General features: G+C 45.7%; 1 protein-coding gene across 5 annotated transcripts in view; it reads right to left on the reverse strand.

The window, feature by feature from the left end:
* The window catches only part of ACSL6 (acyl-CoA synthetase long chain family member 6), a 262251-nt gene that overhangs the window by 197683 nt on the left and 42130 nt on the right, over nucleotides 1-22438 (reverse strand). For 4 of the 5 annotated variants that reach the window (XM_044280775.1, XM_044280774.1, XM_044280773.1 and 1 more), the window contains exons 4-7: nucleotides 22183-22284; nucleotides 21996-22095; nucleotides 15826-16004; nucleotides 8331-8363 (exon numbers count right to left, since the gene is read on the reverse strand). In XM_044280775.1, the coding sequence (XP_044136710.1) occupies nucleotides 8331-8363; nucleotides 15826-16004; nucleotides 21996-22095; nucleotides 22183-22284 (414 nt within the window). The remainder of the gene's footprint in view (nucleotides 1-8330; nucleotides 8364-15825; nucleotides 16005-21995; nucleotides 22096-22182; nucleotides 22285-22438) is intronic. The other variant, XM_044280776.1, reaches the window with a different exon arrangement.

Genomic DNA, 22438 nt, shown 5'->3' on the forward strand with positions numbered 1-22438 from the left:
AAGGTTGAAAAATGTATGTACTCATATGTGTCATACAATATTTTATAGGCGTCAGATGTCATCAAAGATGATTGCCATTATCTACGTCGTCCTGATCTTGGGGAAGGAGCTCCATGGTGAGCCGATTGCTGTGCCAGGTCCTTCATCCAGAATCATACTACAGGACACCGCGGGGTTCATATTGATGAACAAGAGGATATTATCCCAGAAGGTCTACATCAGCCTGGATCCACCCGTTTTCGTTCAAAGGCAATTCAACATGTCCGAAATCCAGTCACCGGAAATCCAAGCCTGATACCAGATGCACATTGGATATTCCCAAGAGCGGATTACCCAGATCCTGGAGCAAGCAAGGAAGAACTTGACCAGAGAGCAGTTTTCTACAGACCAAAGTAATTAATTTTTTTGCAATCGTAGCCGCTATAATCTTTGGCGTAGTAGGCCAAAGCATCCGCTGTTGCCACCTACAGGGCATCTAATAGTATTATACTTTGCAATGCAAGAGCATTGCAAAGTATAGTACAGCCATCAACCCCACTGGATCCTCAAGATCCAAGAGGGACTTGATAAAAAAAGAAAGTGAAAATAATAAAAATGAAAAATAAAAATAAAATAAAAAATGTAAATTAAAAAAAGAAATTGCCTTTTCCTATATAAAAAAAAAATAATTAACATATTAGGTGTCACCTCGTACGTAACGACCATCTCTATAAATATATCACATGATAGACCCCGTCCGATAAACAACATAAAAAATAAAATAAAACAGTGCCAAAAAAGCTATTTTTGTCACCTTACATCACAAAAAGTGCAACAAAAAGCAATCAAAAAGGCTTTTGACCCCCAAAATAGTACCAATTAAACCGTCACCTCATCCCGCAAAAAATTATACCCTATGTAAGACAATCGCCCAAAAAATAAAAAAGCTATGGCTCTCAGACTATAGAGACACTAAAACATCATTTGTTTGGTTTCAGAAATGCTATTATTTGTGTAAAACTTAAATAAGAAAAAGTATACATATTAGGTATTGCCACGTCCGTAACGATCTACTCTATAAAACTATCACATGACATAACTCCTCAGATAAACGCTGTAAAAATAAATAAATGAAAACTGTTCCAAAACAGTCACCTTGCCCCATAAAGTGTAATAATGAATGATCAAAAAATCCTATGTACCAATGAAATGATACCAATAAAAGCCTCAACACTTTCTTCAAAAAACGAGCCCCTGCACAAGACGATCGGCAGAAAAATAAAAAACATATGGTGTTCAGAAAACCAATCCAGCAAAATCTGTCTTCCAAAAAACGTATGGCATTCCTTTCCTTCTGCGTCCTGTTGTGTGCCCATACAACCACATGTGGGGTGTTTCTATAAACCGCAGAATGAGGGTAATAAATATTGAGTTTTGTTTGGCTGTTAACCCTCAATGTGTTATCGAAAAAAAATTAATAAAATGGAAAATCTGCCAAAAAAGTGAAATTTAGAAATTTCATCTCCATTTTCCTTTAATTCTTGTGGAACGCCTAGAGGGTTAACAAAGTTTGTAAAATCAGTTTTGAGTAACTTGAGGAGTGTAGTTTCTACAATGGGGTCATTTATGGGGGTATCCACTATGTAGGCCCCACAAAGTGACTTCAGACCTGAACTGGTCCCTAAAAAGTGGGTTTTGGAAATTTTCTTAAAAACTTTAAGAATTGCTTCTAAACTTCTAAGCCTTCTAACGTCCTAAAAATAAAATGACATTTCCAAAATTATGTCAACATAAAGTGGGGAATGTTAATATGGGGAATGTTAAGTAATAAATATTTTATTAGGTATCACTTTCTGTTTTAGAAGCAGAGAAATTGAAGTTTGGAAAATTGTGAATTTTTAAAAATTTTGGGTAAATTTGGGATTTTTTTCATAAATAAAGGTGAAATATATTGACTCAAATATATGACTATCATGAAGTACAATGTGTCACGAGAAAACAATCTCAGAATGGCTTGGATAAGTAAAAGTGTTCCAAAGCTATTACCACATAAAGTGACGCATGTCAGATTTGTAAATTTTGACCTGGACATTAGGGCATCAATGACCCTTGGTCATGAAAGGGTTAATTTTGATATTGTCCTTGTATTAATTTGTATGCCATTTTTACTGTATTTATTTGTAATAAATTATATTTTATATAATTAATTGCACCCTGATTCATTATCTGCACAAATTAACTTTAGATCTCATTAATAAAAGAACTGGCGTTTATATGTCCGCCAATTAAATTTTTCATTTTTCAGAAAAATATAAAATCATAATTTTTTATGACTTCATATCTTATATGAAATAAATACCTGTACGGAAGACAGCCCACGGCCAGGGTTTCTAGGGGAAGCGGTTTCGGCCCCTCGGTCTGATGCAGGGGAAGCGGCTGCCACCGTGAAAATTGCTGACAGCCTCTCCTCTAAACAGGCTCAGGAAGCCAGGGAGTTCATTAGTCGGAACACAGATGTGTTCTCAGACCTCCCTGGACACACGTTCGTAATCCGGCATGACATTATCACTAAGCCTCAGGCGAAAGTCCGGTTTAAACCGTACCGGGTACCCGAGGCTCGGCGTCAAGCTATCACGGAGGAAGTGCAGCTAATGCTCCTGCTGGGTGTCATTGAAGAGTCAAAAGTGAATGGGCCAGTCCAATAGTATTAATACCCAAGCCAGACGGGACATTGCGGTTCTGTAATGACTTCCGCAAACTTAATGAGGTGTCCAAGTTTGACGCGTATCCCATGCCCTCAGTGGATGAGCTTATCGAAACACTTCGGCGTACCTGGACAATATTGTTGTCCATAGCACCGACTGGGAAAGTCACTTACCTAAAGTACAGGCTGTAGTGAACTCCCTTAGGAAGGCTGCCTTAACCGCTAACCCAAAAAAGTGCTCGATAGGGTTAGAAGAGACCAAGTATCTGGGGTATGTCATTGGGCGCGGAATGATCAAACCTCAGGTAAACAAAATTGAGGCAATTAGGAATTGGCCCCAACCTGTCACTACTCGGCAAGTAAAGTCGTTCCTGGGTATGGTGGGGTACTATATGAGGTTTGTCCCCAATTTTGTTACAGTCGCCGCACCATTGACAGGCCTTTTGAAGGGACGCAAGTCAGTGACGGTCCGCTGGAATGTTAGACAAAAATTGCAATGCAACAGCTCACTGCAAACCAAATAAAGTACAAAATTGCATCATAATTGCAAATGCTATACTAATAAGTTAGAGATGCTTGGCAAATCGTTTTGTACAAAATTATTTGAGCCCGTCTGCCACACGTCAAGGCGATCTCTAGTTAGGAGGGTTCCTAACACTAGATTTTACCTGTTATGTTCCATGACAGCTATCATATAATTCAGAAAGTGCAGGTTCCACATGCATGCTGGATCCGCCTGAATTTCTATCATTTTTGGTGCCAAAATGGCCTCCATTATATCCACGGAAAGCAGTTACCAGCATGCATGCCGGGCCCACTCCACACCACCCCTGGCGCCAAAAGGTCACCAAGGACTGCAATGAAAGTCCACACACTATCTCTCTCCTGGTGTCAGATGGCTTCAGTGAGTGAGGGGGAGCAGGCCAAGCTATATACTAACACTAATTAAAATCAGCCTATGGGGCAGACGAGCTGGTGAGGAGTGCACGACTAAGGAGGCAGCCACACCTCCAGTACAAACTGCAAAGAAAAAGGGGGTCAGTCAGCACATCCCAAAGCGCAGGGGCACGTTGCTATGGCTGAGAACAAGACTGTTAGACAAAAATTGCAATGCAACAGCTCACTGCAAACCAAATAAAGTACAAAATTGCATCATAATTGCAAATGCTATACTAATAAGTTAGAGATGCTTGGCAAATCGTTTTGTACAAATTTATTTTAGCCCATCTGCCACACGTCCAGGCGATCTCTAGTTAGACGGTTTCCTAACACTAAATTTTACCTGTTATGTGCCATGACAGCTATCATATAATTCAGAAAGTGCAGGTTCCACATGCATGCTGGATCCGTCTGAATTTCTGTCATTTTTGGTGCCAAAATGGCCTCCATTATATCCACGGAAAGCAGTTACCAGCATGCATGCCATTAGTGTTAGTATATAGCTTGGCCTGCTCCCCCTCACTCACTGAAGCCATCTGGCACCAGGAGAGAGATAGTGTGTGGACTCTCATTGCAGTCCTTGGTAACCTTTTGGCGCCAGGGGTGGTGTGGAGTGGGCCCGGCATGCATGCTGGTAACTGCTTTCCGTGGATATAATGGATATAAAGATCGCCTTGACGTGTGGCAGACGGGCTCAAATAATTTTGTACAAAACGATTTGCCAAGCATCTCTAACTTATTAGTATAGCATTTGCAATTATGATGCAATTTTGTACTTTATTTGGTTTGCAGTGAGCTGTTGCATAGCAATTTTTGTCTAACAGTCTTGTTCTCAGCCATAGCAACGTGTTCCTGTGCTTTGGGATGTGCTGACTGACCACCTGTTGTCTTCCTCAGCCGGAAGCTCACCCCAGCCGAGACTAGGTACAGTATAGAGGAGAGAGAGTGCCTGGCCATCAAGTGGGTACTCAAGTCTCTCCGCTACTATCTTTTGGGGAGAAGGTTCCGTCTGGTGACCGACCACTCCCCTCTGAAATGGTTGAGCCAGGCCAAAGAGAGGAATGTTCGGGTCACCAGGTGGTTCTTATCTTTGCAAAATTTTAAGTTTTCCAAGGAACACACCCCTCAGGGTTGAACAAAGGGGGAGGTATGTAAGAAGGAACAAGGAGCTGTCATTGACGGAAGATAAGTGTCACGAGGTCCCTGGCCTCGGTGAGGTAAGAACCAGATTTTTTTCCTGAAGTGTCAGTTCTGTAGTGCAGTCTGACACTTAGGCTGTCAGAATGGCTGTAAAGCCAATCCGGGCCGGTTCTTATTGGGAGCAGCCAAAGAGCAGAGTGGGTTGCTGTTCCCCGCGGTTCCAGGCAGGGTTTTGGCTGGGATATAAAAACCCAGCCAGCATGTTCAGCTGTGTGGATTATCCTCCATCTGCTAGTGGAGTGCTGGCAGTCTGGGTGTTGGAGCTTGAGCGTTTGGGCCTGGACTAGGCTTGCTACATTGTTTGTGGACAAAAGCACATGGACTACTGCTTCCTTCAAGGACTTATGTGCTGCAGTCTGGTGTGAACAAACACCAGACTCAAGGTGACTGTTTTTCTTGAAACTGTTATTTTGTCACTTTATCTCTGTGTGAATAAAACACTGTTAAAGTTAAAGATGTTGTCATTGCCTCTGTACTGCGTCCGCAAGCCTGTCTACCAGAGCAAATCCCCACAGTGCCAAGAAAAAAACATTTTTGAAAACAAGCCATAAGAAGTCCCGTTTGCCACAAGCCATGTAGGGGACACAGAAAACATATGGAAGAAGGTTCTCTGGTTAGATGAGACCAAAGTTGAGCTTTTTGCCAATACAAATGTCTATGTGGGGCAGAGAACTAACACTAAAATCACCCTGAACATACCATCGCCAGGGTTTCTTCAGCAGGGACAGGGAAGCAGGTCAGAGCTGATGGGAAGATGGATGGAGCTAAATACAAGGCGATCCTGGAGGAAAACCTGCAAAGGCCCCATGCACACGGCCGTTGTTCACGGCCGTGTGCGGGCCGTGGAACCGCGGCCTGGATCCCTTCCTGTGAGCTGGAGCGCACGGCGTCACTGGTTGCTATGACGCCGTGCGCTCCCTGCTGCCGCCGCAATACAGTAGTACACTGGTATGATCTATACCAGTGTATTACTGTACTGTGCCGGCAGCAGGGGGCGCACGGCGTCATAGCAACCAGTGACGCCGTGCGCTCCAGCTCACAGGAAGGGATCCAGGCCGCGGTTCCACGGCCCGCACACGGCCGTGAACAACGGCCGTGTGCATGGGGCCAAAGACTTCAGACTGGGGCAGATGTTCACCTTCCAGCAGGATAACGATCCTAAACTTACAGCTACAATGAAATGATTTAGATCAGTGATGCCCAACCTATGGCCCACGGGCCACATCCGTGTGATGCGGCCCTGCAGTGACTGGAGGCGGAGCTTGCACACAGTTGAAGAAGAAGAAGGTAAACGTCGGGGTGGCTGCAGTGGCGTAGTACCATTCTGAACCTTGAGGCAAATCAGGGAAGGAATGTAAGTGTAATAAGCTGTGTGACTGTACAGTGTTATGTGCGTGTCTCTCACCGCTGTCGTTCATATTGGTAGTTGTTTGTAAGGGCAGTGCTGGGCTCCTACTGTGCTTTGGAGGGCTCACAATTCTCTATGTTAGGAAAGTGCTGTGTCTGTATTCGTGCGCTGTGCTGGTCATTGTGACCGGACTGTAAGGAGGAAGGAAGGGCTGACTCTTAATGGAGGGCACAGTGGTCCGTGTGTGAGCAGTGTGGTTTCAGGAGGGCTGCCCCCCTGTGAGTGTGGCTGGCGCTGGTACCTTAGTACCTTCATAGTAAAAATGTCCAGATGTGCCCCTTTCACAGTAGTAATGCTTACATGTGCCACCTGCACAGTAGTAATGGTCACATGTGCCTCCTTCATGGTAAAAATGCCCAGATGGGCCCCTTCACAGAAAAAATGTCCATATATTTGCCCTTCACAGTAGTAATGCTCACATGTGCCCCCTTCACAGTATTAATGCTCACATGTGCCCCCTTCATGATAAAAATGCCCAGATGTGCCCCCTTCTCAGTAGTAATGCTCACATGTGCCGCCTTCACAGTAGCAATGCTCACACATGTCCCTTTCACAGTAGTAATGCTCACATATACCCCCTTCACAGTAATAATGCCCACATGTGCCCCCTTCACAGTAGTAATGCTCACATGTGCCCCCTTCACAGTAGTAATGCCCAGATGTGTCCCCTTCCAAGTAGTAATAGTCACGTGTCCCCTTCTCAGTAGTAATGATCACGTGTCCCCTTCCCAGTAGTAATGCTCACATGTGCCCCCTTCACAGTAGTAATGCTCACATGTGCCGCCTTCATGGTAAAAATACCCAGATGCACCCCCTTCACAGTAAAAATGTCCAGATTGTGCCCCTTCACAGAAAATAAATTCTGATATTTTCCCCTTCACAGTAGTAATGCTCACACATGCCCCCCTCACAATGTTTGCATTTCTTTCTGGCAAAGCTACCTGGTTCTGGCCTGCGAAATTTATACCATGTCTAGTGCAGCCCTCAGACGAAAAATGGTTGGGCACCACTGATTTAGATCAAAACATATTCATGTGTTAGAATGACCCAGTGAAAGTCCAGAACCAAATCCCACTGAGAATCTGTGGCATGACTTGAAAATTGCTGTCCATCCAATCTGATGGAATTTTTGTTATTTTGCAAAGAGTGGGCAAAAACTTCAGCCCCTAGATGTGCGAAGCTGGTAGAGACACACCCCAAAAGGCTTACAGCTGTAATGCAGCAAAAAGCATTGACTCAGGGGGGCTGAAGACAAGTGCATGACACATTTTTCAGATTATTATTCATTAAAAATTTTAAAAACCATGTATCGTCTTCTTTTCACTTCACACATACTTGCTTCTATTTTGTAGGTCTTTTGTGGGTGAAAAAATATGGGAAAGTTCAAGGTGCATGAATACTTTTTCAAGGCACTGTAGTACTGCTATATGATACATACTCATTACACACACACACATATACTGTATGTACACTGTGTATGTATTGTGATGTGCAAATTTTGACTTCACATTTAATGCATCACATGCCAGGATAAAGCACATTTGAAATTGAGATTTAACACAACACATGGCATTTAAAATGTTCAAGTTTGTTGCCTTGTTGTGTGTAGTGCATTCAATGACAAGTTAATGTTTTCTGCATCTGTATGTGTAACAAATGTACATACCCAGATTAACACTATTGGGGTCATTTATCAAACTGGTGTAAAGTAGAACTGGCTTAGTTGCCCATAGCAACCAGAGTCCAGTTTTCATTTAGGAATTTTGTTACTATGGGCAACTAAGCCAGTTCTACTTTAAAGCAGTTTGACAAACCTGATTTCTGCCTCAGCTGCTCTCTGCACTACCTCTCCTTTCTGACCGAGCAGAAATGATAGATCAAGTTACAACAGCTGTTAAAAAGTTCTGATTGTTGTAACCTTGTGTAGTAAGGGCAGAAGAGAAAGCAAGAACTTCCAGAATCCTACACCCTGTACCCCCTCTACATCTCTAACCAATAGTGCCTGGGGCTGCACTCCTACCCGCTACACACTGCATTCTGCTTTTATCAAGCAATTTACCAAATGTGTTAGGTTTACTTAAAATTATCTTCAGGACTCACAATTGGTGACCTTCTGTTCTTTCTCCCACATTCCTAGAGAAGGGAAAGATAATGTTAGAGTTATAGTAGTGTATTACAATTCGGGTTTCACTAATACAATCTCATTGTCAATATACACACAGTTCCGTTTAAAGGCTCTCACAAGCGGCCCCAAACGCATCCGTCCAGCCCTAATGCATTCTGAGTGGATGCGGATCCGCTCAGAATGCATCAGTCTGGCGGCGTTTGGCCTCTGCTCCGCTCAGCAGGCGGACACCCGAACGCTGCTTGCAGTGTTCAGGTGTCCGCCTGGCCGTGCGGAGGCAAACGGATCCGTCCAGACTTACAATGTAAATCAATGGGGACGGATCCGTTTGAATTTGACACTATATGGCCCAATTTTAAAACGGATCCGTCCCCCATTGACTTTCAATGTAAAGTCTGGACGGATCCGTCTGCAGCTACTTTCACACTTAGATTTTTTTCTACAATATAATGTAGACGGATCCGTTCTGAACGGATCCCATCATCTGCATTATATGAGCGGATCCGTCTGGGCAGACCCCAGATGGATCCTCTCTGAACGAAAGTGTGAAAGTAGCCTTAGAAGTACATGCATACCCACTACTGAAAATTATTATATGAAATATTATTTATTAAGCAGTTAGTTCCATTACCAAAAGCATGAGGCCACAGATTTAGGCCTCGTTCACACTTCAGTGTTTGGTCAGTGATTTCCATCAGTGATTTGTGAGCCAAAACCAGGTGCAACTCTAAAGTAGCAGATCTTTCCCTTCTACCTCATGTCTGTGGAGGCTCCACTTCTGGTTTTGGCTCACAAATCACTGATGGAAATCACTGACCAGGGGCGTAGCTAGAAATGCATGGGCCCCATAGCAAAAAAAAATTTAGGGGCCCCCCAGCCCCCACATATCTATCTGCATGTCAGGCTTTTTAGTCCGGCGGCTTTCTCCGTGCACCGCCGTGCTGCGCCGGAGCTCCGCCCCCGTCCCCATTATAGTCAATGGGGACGGAGCGGTGGTCCGCAGGCACGGCGAAATAGCCGCAGGACGGATCCGACATGGTGAACAGCCTGTCGGATCCGTCCTGCCGCGAGTGTGAAAGTACCCTTAAGAATTTAGATTATCTCAGAAATCATAAATTCTCAATAATCTCACTTAAATTCAAATGAATCACATATTTACATCACTTACTTTTAGAGTCTAGTCACACAGACAGCAGGTGCCAGCCAGGCACAGACTGGATGGGCAGTTGGGCACGACCGACGGCAGCAGGACTGAGTCTGTCACTGGACTGGAGACCAGGCAGGCACTGAGACTGAGGACTGGAGACGGGAGTGACTGTGAGGTGGGTTCCCCTCTCTCACTTTCTCTGAGTCTGAATGAGAGCTGCGCCACCTGCTCTGCTCAGCCAGACTGGTTTCGGGCAGTCAGATAAGATTAGCATATATATCAGCCGCATAGCGCCGAATCTGACTGGCGCCAGTGCGGCCGGCGGGACCCTTCCTAGTCCCTCCACTCTCCACAACAGCCACAGGTACCCCCCGGCCCGGACCCGCCCCGCCCCCTCCACCGCATGAGTCCGCCTCCTGAGTCCTCCCTCTGGTTACTAGGACTCTAGGAGGCGGAGCCGGAGGAAATCTTTCCTGCACGCACTGCAGCACTGGTGCAAGCCTGGCTCCGCTACGCCCCTGTTCCGGCCCCCTCCACCGCCTACCTCATGTTCTCCGAATCTCCTGTGCGTACGGCAGACAGTGCGCCCGGCCCGGGTCCACCTGCTCCTACTACAGCTCCTCCTTCCTGTTGGCTTCCTTCCCCCCAGCCTGGCCCGAGCTGCGGACCGCCCGATCCCCGCCCACTACACTGGGCGGGCGGTCGGGCCTGGCTGGCTGCCTGGAGTGCCTGTGTGTAGTGTATTAATAAAAAAAAAAATAAAAAAAAAATTATGCAGTCCGGACGGGCCCCCAGTGGCGTAGGGCCCCATAGCCACTGCTATGGTTGCTATGGCGATCCCTACGCCACTGTCACTGACCAAACACTGAAGTGTGAACGAGGCCTTAGAGGAACTCTTATCAATTATTGTAGGGGTACGTTTTGAGCAGTTGGCATAAGAGAAGGAATTTCTGCAGCCTATGTAGTGTATACGAAATGACGCTCATCTCGGCATCTGCAGCTATTTAACAATTTCTGAGATGAGAATGTGATATCTTTACAAATAATATTTACTAACATGTTAATAGTATATATACATAGCTTTTTCATATATATTTTTTTATTATATAGTGCCAACATATTCTGCAACACTTCCTGTTGCAACAATATACACTTGTTTGTAGTAGGCAGTAAAAATGTAGGGTTTGAGCAGTCTAACACGATTCATTAGGTACCACTTCAGCAAATAGCATTTATCCTATAGATGCATTTAATACAAGGCACTTCTTAACGCATTGTGATTGTCCATCGCCACCCTGTAATCCATCACTGGTGTCTGTGTACAACACTATAGGAAAAAGCACCACCAGAGAGGCCAACACTTTTTCCTATATTGTACAAGCACAACTACCACTACAGGATCGCAAGCTGGTCATAACCATGGAAACGAGCAGTGTATAATGTGATGGAAAAATGTATCCAGCCAGTAAAAGAAGCAATATGGACAATACATTAGTAAGTGCCTTGTATTAACTTTCTCTATACGATAAATTAGGCCCCTTTCACACGAGCGAGTTTTCCGCGCGGGTGCAATGCGTAATGTGAACGCATAGCACCCGCACTGAATCCTGATCCATTCATTTCAATAGGTCTGTGTACATGAGAGTTTTTTTTTTCACGCATCAGTTCTACGTTGAGTGAAAATCACAGCATGTTCTATATTCTGTGTTTTTCACTCAGCCCTGGTCCCATAGAAGTGAATGGGGTTGCGTCAAAAATGCATTGCATCCGCAAGCAAGTGCAGGTGCTTGCGTTTTTCACTGATGGTTGCTAGGAGATGTTGTTTGTAAACCTTTGTTTTTTTATCACGTGCGTGTGCAAAATGCATCAAAATTCATTGCACCCGCGTGGAAAAAACTGAACAACTGAACGCAATTGCAGATAAAACTGACTGAACTTGCTTTCAAAATGGTGCGAGTTTCACTGAACGCATCCGGAGCCAATCCTTCACGCTCATGTGAAAGAGGCCTTAGGCCTCTTTCACACGAGCTTGTCCGGATAAGGTCCGGATCTGTTGTGGCAAACCCGCGCGAGTACCGTAGGTATGCAATTGCAGTGAGTTTTGACTGCGATTGTGTTCCGTTGTTCAGTTTTTATCGCGCGTTTTGCACGCGCGTGATAAAAAACTGAATGTGGTACCCAGACCCGAACGTCTCCATAGAAGTTCAGGTTTGGGTTCAAGGTTGTGTAGATTGTATTATTTCCCCTTATAACATGGTTATAAGGGAAAATAATAGCATTCTGAATACAGAATGCATAGTACAATAGGGTTGGAGGGGTTAAAGGGATTCTGTCACCTCCCCTAAGGCAAAAAACGATTTAAAACCAGCCATGCAGCACAGCTTACCTGGATTAGGCTGTGCTGTTCAATCTTGAAATCCGTCCAGCAGTTAGTTCAAAAAACGAGTTTGATCAATGAGGAAATGCGTCCTGAAGGTGCCCAGAGGGGCGTTTTTTTCTTCTGAGAGAGCCCAGTCCCGCCCCTTTTTCAGTGCCCAGCCCGCCTTCCTTTTACTTCCTAACCGCCGCCCCCAGCCTGCCACAGCCTCCCCTTCCTCTCCTCCCCCTCCCTCTTGCCGAACGAAGTCTCGCACAGGCGCAGTACCCACTGAGGGCTGCGCCTGTGCGATCATCAGGAGACTGAGGGCGGCAGCTTCATCTTCGTCACTGGGCATGCGCCGAGCCCAGTGACGTCCGATGCTCGCTCTTCCCTCAGTCAGCAGGGAAGAGCGAGCATCGGACGTCACTGGGCTCGGCGCATGCCCAGTGACGAAGATGAAGCTGCCGCCCTCAGTCTCCTGATGATCGCACAGGCGCAGCCCTCAGTGGGTACTGCGCCTGTGCGAGACTTCGTTCGGCGTGAGGGAGGGGGAGGAGAGGCAGGAGAGGCTGTGGCAGGCTGGGGGCGGCAGTTAGAAAATACAAGGAAGGCGGGCTGGGCACTGAAAGAGGGGCGGGACTGGGCTCTCTCAGAAGAAAAAAACGCCCCTCTGGGCACCTTCAGGACGCATTTCCTCATTGATCAAACTCGTTTTTTGAACTAACTGCTGGACGGATTTCAAGATTGAACAGCACAGCCTAATCCAGGTAAGCTGTGCTGCATGGCTGGTTTTAAATCGTTTTTTGCCTTAGGGGAGGTGACAGAATCCCTTTAAAAAAAAAAATACAAAATAATCTCTTTTGTCTTGTTCTGTGAGGAATAGGACCTTTGCTTGCGGATGCGATGCGTTATTGACGCAGCCCCATTCACTTCTATGGGGCCAGGGCTTCGTAAAAAACTCACAATATAGAACATGCTGCGATTTTCACGCAACGCAGAACTCATGCGTGAAAAACCAAGCTCATTTACATAGACCCATTGAAATGAATGGGTCAGGATTCAGTGCGGGTGCTATGCGTTCACGTCCTGCATTGCACCCCTGCGGAAAACTCACTCATGTGAAAGGGGCCTAAGAGAAGAAAGTGAAAAACAGGCCTGTCAAGCAGGGGATAAAGAGATCAAAACTAGGGGATTATTTCGCAATAGGCATTTCTGGTACTATATGGTTAGGGAGAAACATGATTGCCGTTTCTTGGGGAACATTTTCTTTCAGGTTTTTTAGCCAAAGCCAGAATGCTGGATGCAGCAGGAAGGTCATGAGTATAATGAGCCGCTGGAAGTGTGGAGTGAAGCGGCTGGAATTGTGTCTGTGACTATGGGTTACATAGTTCATTATGGTTCTCTGATTACAGCTTAAGGCCTCATGCACACGGCCGTGTTCCGCGGCCGAGAGCGGACCGTGTAAACCCGGCCGGGATTCCTCCTGACAGCATGAGCGCACGGCGTCGTAGCAACCACTTGACGCCGTGCGCTCATGCTGTCAGGAGGAATCCCGGCCGGGTTTACACGGTCCGCTCTCGGCCGCGGAACATGGCCGTGTGCATGAGGCCTTAGAGGTAGCCCTACCCAAACTTTCTTTAAAAAAATATATTTATAATAAAAATAAATAAATAAAATAATTGTCCTGTGTGTATGCCATATCTGAAGTGGCAATATCTACAGACAAATTCCAAGTAAGGTGGACGATGCCCAGGGGACTAGCCAAGCTTTTTTCATGGCCATTGCTGAAATACATTACATAATGATCTGAAACGTCCCCCGCATTAATTAACACTGGGAGCGTCAGGTACCGTATCCAGACTGCAGATGCAAGTGCCCTCCTGCATACGGGGGCTGTTATCAGACGGGGGACGACATTATCATTGGGAATGCCTGCATTGGATGTGGAAAAGGACTCGGCACAGCATTAGTAATTTTAATACTGGCGGCACTATAAGGCCTCGTGCACCCGGCCGTGCCGTTTTTTGCGGTCCGCAGATCCGCAAAGAACGGAAGCCGTCCGTGTGTCTTCCTCAATTTGCGGGACGGAACCGTCGGCCCATTGTATAAATGCCTATTCTTTTCTGCAAAACGGACAAGAATAGGACATGCTATCTTTTTTTTTGTGGGGCTACGGAACGGTGCAACAGATGCGGACAGCACACTGTGTGCTGTCCGCATCTTTTGCAGCCCCATTAAAGTGAATGGGTCCCCAACCAAGCCGCAAAGCGTCTCAGATGCGGACCACAAAAACGGTCGTGTGCATGAGGCCTAATGTGCATTAATTGGGACTATAAGGGCATTACTGAGAGCATTATGGGGGCATTGTTAATACTGTGGACACAATAGGGTACATTATTATTTCACTAAAATGGGGCATTATTAAAACTGGGGGCACTTGTAAGGGCATTATTATTACTAGGGGAGCAGCAGGAGGAATTGTTATTCCTGGGGCACTATTATTACTAGTAGCATCATTATTATTACTGGGGGACAGTAGGGAGGCATTAATGGGGGCACGATAGGGACATTATTACTGGAAGCACATGGAGAAGATGAAGAAAGAGAACAGCTACATCAGAGGAGCTATTGCTAGATGTATCATGTTGTATTTTCCTATATGTTTGGTAACATTGAAAGACCAGGCTGCATGCTGAAGGGTTCACTCAGTGGTCTTGGCCGCTTCTCACCTCCTCAGTCTCCTCCATATCTCAGTTAGAGACAACTGGAGGAGGATGTTTTTTTTTTTTTGTGGGGCCACGAAACGGAGCAACGGATGCGCACAGCACACAGAGTGCTGAAGGTTTGACTTCTGGGGCGGTTTCTTGTGCTGTACTGTGGTATTTGGATCTGCTGGGGCAGTGCATTGTACTACACTCTGGCATGTGGTTCTGAAGGGGTGGAATTTTTTCCTGCACTATGATACTGTAGGTCTCGCCTACTTGTGTTATCCCCACCTTCTGTCACTTTTGACCCACTTACAATACAGGAGCACTTTTTAGTTTTTTACAAGTACACTTTACGTTCCCAGTCCATCCCTGCTTCAAGCTACAAGAAAGTGTATAAATGATCTAGCTTTAGGGCTCTTTTACACGAGTGTGTCTCTTGCGGGAATCACGCTCCATGTGAGAGAGGAATTGTGTGTTCTGGACTTAGGAAGTGCATGGCCTACCTAAGTCCAGAACACACAATCTCTTTCTCACACGGAGCGCGATTCCCGCAAGGTACACGCTTGTGTGAAAGAGCCCTTATACAAACATACTGTTATAGAAAGGTACTCAACACTCAAAGGATAGTAGTTTGTACTTTGAATTATTTTATCAAGCTATCCTTTTAAAGGCTGTAACATTTTGTTCTGAGGATCAGACTGCCATGAAACGTTTGTAAAATTATAAAGACAACTGGATTGCTGGAGTTACAGAGAGAAGATTTTATAAGTTAGTGTTGTGGAATTGCAACCTTCGTCGCATCAAGAAGTATGCAAACTCTTCTGGCCAATCTGTTGCAGAAATCCACGAATTGGGCAACAGATCTGCACATGGCATGGATTAACCCCACTGTAATTCGAAAGCGCTAATTTCTTCCAATAATGAACATGCTGTGGATTTTGTGAAAAATGTATCATGATGGTAATATTTGAATTTACTATTGGGTCTGAGCTGGTGTACTTGGCACAAAAGTTATAAAATTTTACACTGGGGCTTTAAACCTAACATTTTTGTCTAGAAATGCTACTACCTACTGGAGTAAGTTTGGTCCATGCTCACTTTTCTAGCCACCTTTTAGAACTATTTTGCAACAAAATTCTGGAGAACAGAGCATGATACATTCCCCCCTTTATGTGCTGGAACTTATGCTCTGATTGCATATTGCTGTATGTTTTCTGATAGGATATTAAATTAGTGTGATTTTAGAAAAGTATTACCTCTAGTTCTTGCATAGTCTGAATGCTCACAGAGCAATTTTTTCCTCTTTCCACCAGTTGCTGGTCCACTGCCTCCATGAGAACAACAGACTTAAGAACAGGGGTCTCTCCTTTTTCAACATTCTCTATGAGAATTTTGGCTTTTTCTGGTTTGTCGCATATTACTGTTGAGATATCAGCTGCCAACCACAAATGGATAGTATGATGAAACACAAATCTTAGTAGACATAGTAGATTTTACATGCTAAATATACGTGTATATGACAACCCTTTAGAAGAAACATCAGGAACAATTTTTTTTTAAAGTATTCTGAGCTGTTTTGTGCAAAGCCAGACAATCCCATTAATGTTAAAGAGGTTATCCAATAGTACAACCCCCCCCCCCCCACACACACACACACAATCCCCCTCCTATAGACAATACTTACCCAGTCCCTGGCACCCTCGTCCCTCTGGATCCGTGTAAGGCCACTTCTGCATCTCCTCGTCGCGCAGATCAAAATATCCGGAGATTGGGGGCGTGGGCTAGGTAGCAGTCAATAGTAGGCCACGACTGCCGGGGACCGGGTAAGTATCGTCTATAGGAGGGGCCCGGGCATTGTGGAGGGTATTTGTACTACTGGATAACCACTGTCATACATTAGGATTTTTGGGATTGGAATCAAAAACTTTAAACTTTAAATATTACCCTTTTAATACTGATTATCTGACAATAAAATGTATACAGCTACCCAAGACCAGGTAATGAAAACATTAAAATCCTGTTCAATTTTATGCCACTATGGTATCTTACTATAGTGGTCTTCAGGGCTGCCTGTTAGCCCTGGGCATCTCAGACATATGCTCCAGAATATTTTTTCCAGCACCCTGAATGTACCACAATCAACTGTATCACTTCCACAGTTGAATGCTCCAGCTTCCCTGTCCCAACTTTCACCCTCATTGGCCAAAGGCCTGTATCTACTGCGCACAGTGTGTGATGACATCACAGTCACCTATGTCAGGCCGCAGCTAGTAGAAGCCGGTGGCCTTTGCCAGGCTGCAGATAGAGGCATGGAAATGGAATGAGTATTGCCTTTCTTTTGTTTTTCTTCTTTATATCTCTGTGTGGTTCATCACTGTAAAGCAACTGTACTACTATAGGGTAGCACTCCTACCAAAGGGAGAACTCTGGGGATGCTTTATTGCTATAAGGCACACAATGGTGGGCACTAATACTATTGGAGAAACTCTGGGATTTTATTGCTAATGGGGCACTATTACTAATCAGAGCACTCTGCTTCACACATTTATTTTTTAATTAATCCTTTGGAACTATTAGGCCTCATGCACATGACCGTTGTTTTGGTCCGCATCCAAGCCGCCGTTTTTGCGGCTCGGATGCGGACCCATTCACTTCAATGGGGCTGCAAAGATGCGGACAGCACTCTGTGTGCTGTGCGCATCCGTTGCTCCGTTTCGTGGCCCCGCAAAAAAAAAAAAAAAGTCCTATTCTTGTCTGTTTTGCGGGCCGCCATGTTACAATTGGCCGCCCATTCCGTTCCGCAAATTGCCGAAGGCACACGGGCGGCTTCCGTTTTTTGCCTAACAGCACGGTCAAGTGCATGTAGCCTAAGGGCTCATGCACACAACTGTATGGCTTTTTCAGTGTTTTGCGGTTGTTTTTTTACGGATCCTTTGTTCCGTTTTTTGTTTCCGTTGTGTCTACGTTTCATTTCTGTTTTTTTCCATTTGTTTTTTCCGTATATGCCACATATAGTATACAGTAATTACATCGAAACAATTGGGATGGCCATAACATTTTCAATAGATGGTTCAGCAAAAACGGAACGGATACGGAAGACATACGGATGCATTTCTGTATCTGTGTTTCTTTTTTTTGCGGACCCATTGACTTGAATGGAGCCAAGCACCGTGATTTGCGGACAAGAATAGGACATGTTCTATCTTTTCATGGTATGGAAATACGGAGATACTGAAACAGAATGCACACGGAGACACTTTAGTTTTTTGTTTTTTTGCTGAACCATTGAAATGAATGGTTCAGTATATGTACCGCATACTGAACTAAAAAAAAACAGCCAGTATACTGAACGGAAAATACTGTCGTGTGCAAGAGCCCTTTACTGTAAGGTTCAGTTTGCAACTATTATTTTTGAGGACACTTATTTGCAGGAGGACTATCTGTAAAATAACATGCTGCCTGTAACTTACAATGCATTTTCATGGTGACAGTTTCCCTTTAAGGTAGCATTATGGGGGTTCGTATTAAGAAGGTGAGTAGAATGATGGAAAAGTGATGAACCTAAGATGTGTGTCAAATTCTGCAGACACAAGTTATATGTTAAGATGTCATGACAGTTATGGACTGAATGAAGAAGACAAGGAGATAGAACGTCTATAACCAGAGAAGATGTCTCCTGTGAGTTGCTGGATGTAGATGTTATGTAATGTTTTATTCTCTTGCATGCTGTGTAGCACTGATATACTGTCATTTGAAAAGTAATATCCATCCAGAGACAATAAACTGCTAAGCCAGTGTATCTAGACTTGCCATACAACATTTTCTTGCAGTACTGTGAAGCAGTTTTCAATAGAATCAGTTCTTAAATATCATCATATCCTTAAAATTGTTAAAGTCAGTCAGCCCAGTCTAGATAGTGATTTATGTATGGTATATATAATCCAGCATCACCTGTATTTGTGTACAATGGTCTTACGAACTCTAATATACATTCTTGGGGCTTACCCAGATAAGCGATATTCACAGTACTTTCCGTGGTACTTTCCCAGTTTAAATAGACATCACCTGACACATTATAGTCAATGGGGCAATAAGTCCATTACTCCTGCAGAGAACATCACAGCATGCAATTTTTTCTCAACACATGTTCATTCTAATGAATAGGCGCATGAGAAAAAAAAATTCTGTCTGGTGAATGGACAAGGTTGGGGTTTGCTGATCTGTATTAGCCCTGTGACAAACTCCCCTCTTTTGAGGTTGCCACGAGTGCTTGGAAAGGACTACTTGCCCGCCTCTTACCATGCGATTATGGTCCCATGTTGAATGCACCGGTTTTGTGCAGAAAAGCCATAAGTACATCCAGGCCAAAGAGACTTGTACTAACTTTTGAATTCCTGGTCTAATTCATGCCATGTTGGGATGTGTTAAATGTCTATGTGTATTGTAAAGGGTGGGACATTGTATGTTGAGTAAGTGATGTCTGTTCCATTGTCTCTCTGTGTGTATTGGCGATTGTCCTCTGTCCTGGAGACAACCGAGTTGTAATTCGATTGTCTCTCAGGACAAAGGGCAATGTGTATTCTCCTGATTATGTTAACCATGGTGTCTATGTGGGTTGTAACCTTTGTGTTATGGGTTAATGTATGGTTGTTGTGGGTGTCTCCCTTGCATGGGAGCAGGGGATAAAAGCAATTGTATTTTTCAATGTGAAGTCTTCCAGTAAAGTATTTCTAGCATTCAGCTTGGGCTAATGTATAGACTTATTTGGCGATGCCGGCGATACCAGCGATACTAGCGATAATAGTGATTTATTGCTCTGTGGATTACTTGGCTGTGCTATTTCAAGGGGAGAAGGGAATACTAGACGGTGACACGGATGATACCGTCACAACTGGTGGCAAGCAGCGGGATTTTCCCTTCTTTTTCCCTGCACAGAGGATTCAAGGAAGGCACTAGTGTATGGTGCATGGAGGGCAACGCTGGCACTCGTGCAGCAACCCTGGCTTTGAAGGAGCTCAAGGGACAGAGCTAGCTACCGGGCAGCGTTCCTATCCACAGCAACATGGAAGAGGAGTTTAACTGGAGGTTGCAGCAGTACTTGGCCCAACAGGATGGGCCTTTATCAGAGGAGAGCACACTGGACTACAGAGATGCCACTCGAAAGGGGCTGTGGTATGACGCTTTGGAGGAGGTACAGTGGCAGCGCAGAGAGAGTCTTCCCAGTGAGGAACAGAGGCTCCAGGTACTCGTGTCCCTGCGGTCACCCTTCCTAGGAAAGCAACCCTTGGCTGAGTGGGTGACAGAACTGGAGACCCTGAGTTGGAGGGAGTTGTGGCTGGACAAAGCGTACCGGGCACTAAAGTGGTATGCCACCCAGCGCAACCCATGGATGACTAACCACTATCTGCCGGAGGGAGAGGATTATAATGGTCCGGGCTTACTGTGGGAAGCCTTTGATGAGGGCGATGACTTTGGATGCCCCACAGAATGTCGGTTCTGGGACATCCACGACATCAGGGAAACTGAGCTGGACCTTCCCCGAGCGGACGACCTGGGGCCAGACCTGATTCATCTAGTCACCATGGAGTGGGAGCTGGAGCAGAGCTACCGTCAACTGTTCAACCTAGCTCAACCGCCATCCCTCAGCCCAGAGGATTGCCTGGAAATTATACCCTCGTTTGCCCAACCAACCTCAGAGGTGAGCAACCTCATAGACTTGTCCTGGGATGACCCACAGATGGCAGGTGGAGATGGGACCGAGGTCTCTCTACCGGCCCTACAGGGATGCTGGGCCGCCTGCCCAGATCCCCAGCGGCAACCAGAGTTCCAGGGGGAGGTGATGTTGGGTCCCTCTGCCTTACAGCAACCAGAGTCCTGGGGAGGAGAGACAACCGGCCTCACCTTCCAACAGCAGCCGGAGATACTGGGAAAAGGGGAACACAAACCCCTCTACACGGGCGCAGATGAGACCGCAGGCTCGGTGCCAGTCCTACAGGGATGCTGGACGGTCGGTCCAGATCCCCAGCCATCTCCGCAGGGATACCAGGAGGAGGAGGTAAGCGAGCCCTCCCCTTCCCAGCTACTTCCCAACCGAGTTCTGGGGGCAGGGGACGAGCCTGCGATACCCACTGATCCCTCCAACCGAGTTCTGGGGGCAGGGGATGAGCCTGCGATACCCACTGATCCCTTCCCAGCAGAAGAGCTGGCATCAGTGCAGAGCGCCGCTAGCCTCTGCTCCACCGACCCCCTTGTTACAGGACTGGCTTGCACCCCCCTCGCCCCAGCAGAAGAGCTGGCATCAGGGCAGAGCGCCGCTAGCCTCTGCTCCACCGACCCCCTTGTTACAGGACTGGCTTGTACCCCCCTCTCCCCAGCAGAAGTGCTGGCATCAGGGCAGAGCGCCGCTAGCCTCTGCTCCACCGACCCCCTTGTTACAGGACTGGCTTGCACCCCCCTCGCCCCAGCAGAAGAGCTGGCATCAGTGCAGAACACCGCTGGCCGCTGTTCCCCAAGTAGCCCCAGCAGTTTGCCTAGCTGCACCAGGGAGACTGAGGATGCGGAACTGTTTTACCACAACCTGGGACCTACAGACCAGTACAGTCCCTGGTGGGTGAGCTACCCTGTTAACTATTTACCGTGGGTGGGAAACTCTGCTAATGTTTCTGTGTGGGTGGGCTTCCCGACTAATCTAGGTACTGACCGACAGGAGGTCAGATACCTGTTTAGTCTTAACCCCAAAGGGAAGATATGTGACAAACTCCCCTCTTTTGAGGTTGCCACGAGTGCTTGGAAAGGACTACTTGCCCGCCTCTTACCATGCGATTATGGTCCCATGTTGAATGCACCGGTTTTGTGCAGAAAAGCCATAAGTACATCCAGGCCAAAGAGACTTGTACTAACTTTTGAATTCCTGGTCTAATTCATGCCATGTTGGGATGTGTTAAATGTCTATGTGTATTGTAAAGGGTGGGACATTGTATGTTGAGTAAGTGATGTCTGTTCCATTGTCTCTCTGTGTGTATTGGCGATTGTCCTCTGTCCTGGAGACAACCGAGTTGTAATTCGATTGTCTCTCAGGACAAAGGGCAATGTGTATTCTCCTGATTATGTTAACCATGGTGTCTACGTGGGTTGTAACCTTTGTGTCATGGGTTAATGTATGGTTGTTGTGGGTGTCTCCCTTGCATGGGAGCAGGGGATAAAAGCAATTGTATTTTTCAACGTGAAGTCTTCCAGTAAAGTATTTCTAGCATTCAGCTTGGGCTAATGTATAGACTTATTTGGCGATGCCGGCGATACCAGCGATACTAGCGATAATAGTGATTTATTGCTCTGTGGATTACTTGGCTGTGCTATTTCAAGGGGAGAAGGGAATACTAGACGGTGACACGGATGATACCGTCACAAGCCCTTTATGCAGTCTTACCTGTGTTTATTATATAGCGGATAGCTCCGTGGCCAAGAGTGTCATACAATGGGATTACCACCATAGAGTAGGTGTAACAAGCAAGCTCAGAGATGATCCACTGCAAAGACAGAAACATCACACTGAAGACTGGACTGTAAAACCATACAGTGCATATGATATGGAGACATGTGGGAATAAATATTACCTCTGGGCGATTCTGTGCAAAGACTCCAATGAACTGATCTGACGATGGCCTACATCCCTGGTATAGCAATCCTGACCCTAAACATTCTGCTCTGTCTGAAACCTGGGAATAATTCAAACAAATATTTATCAGTAGAGCAGATAAGGGAACCTGGTATTCAAGCTTGTATGATTATTTGGTCTTTATCATAACGGGGCTTGCACCTACATGCTGAAGAAACAACCCACGAAGATGAACTGAACTGATTTTAAGTCAC

Source organism: Bufo gargarizans, chromosome 2 (genome assembly GCF_014858855.1).
Source record: "Bufo gargarizans isolate SCDJY-AF-19 chromosome 2, ASM1485885v1, whole genome shotgun sequence".
NCBI lineage: Eukaryota > Metazoa > Chordata > Amphibia > Anura > Bufonidae > Bufo > Bufo gargarizans.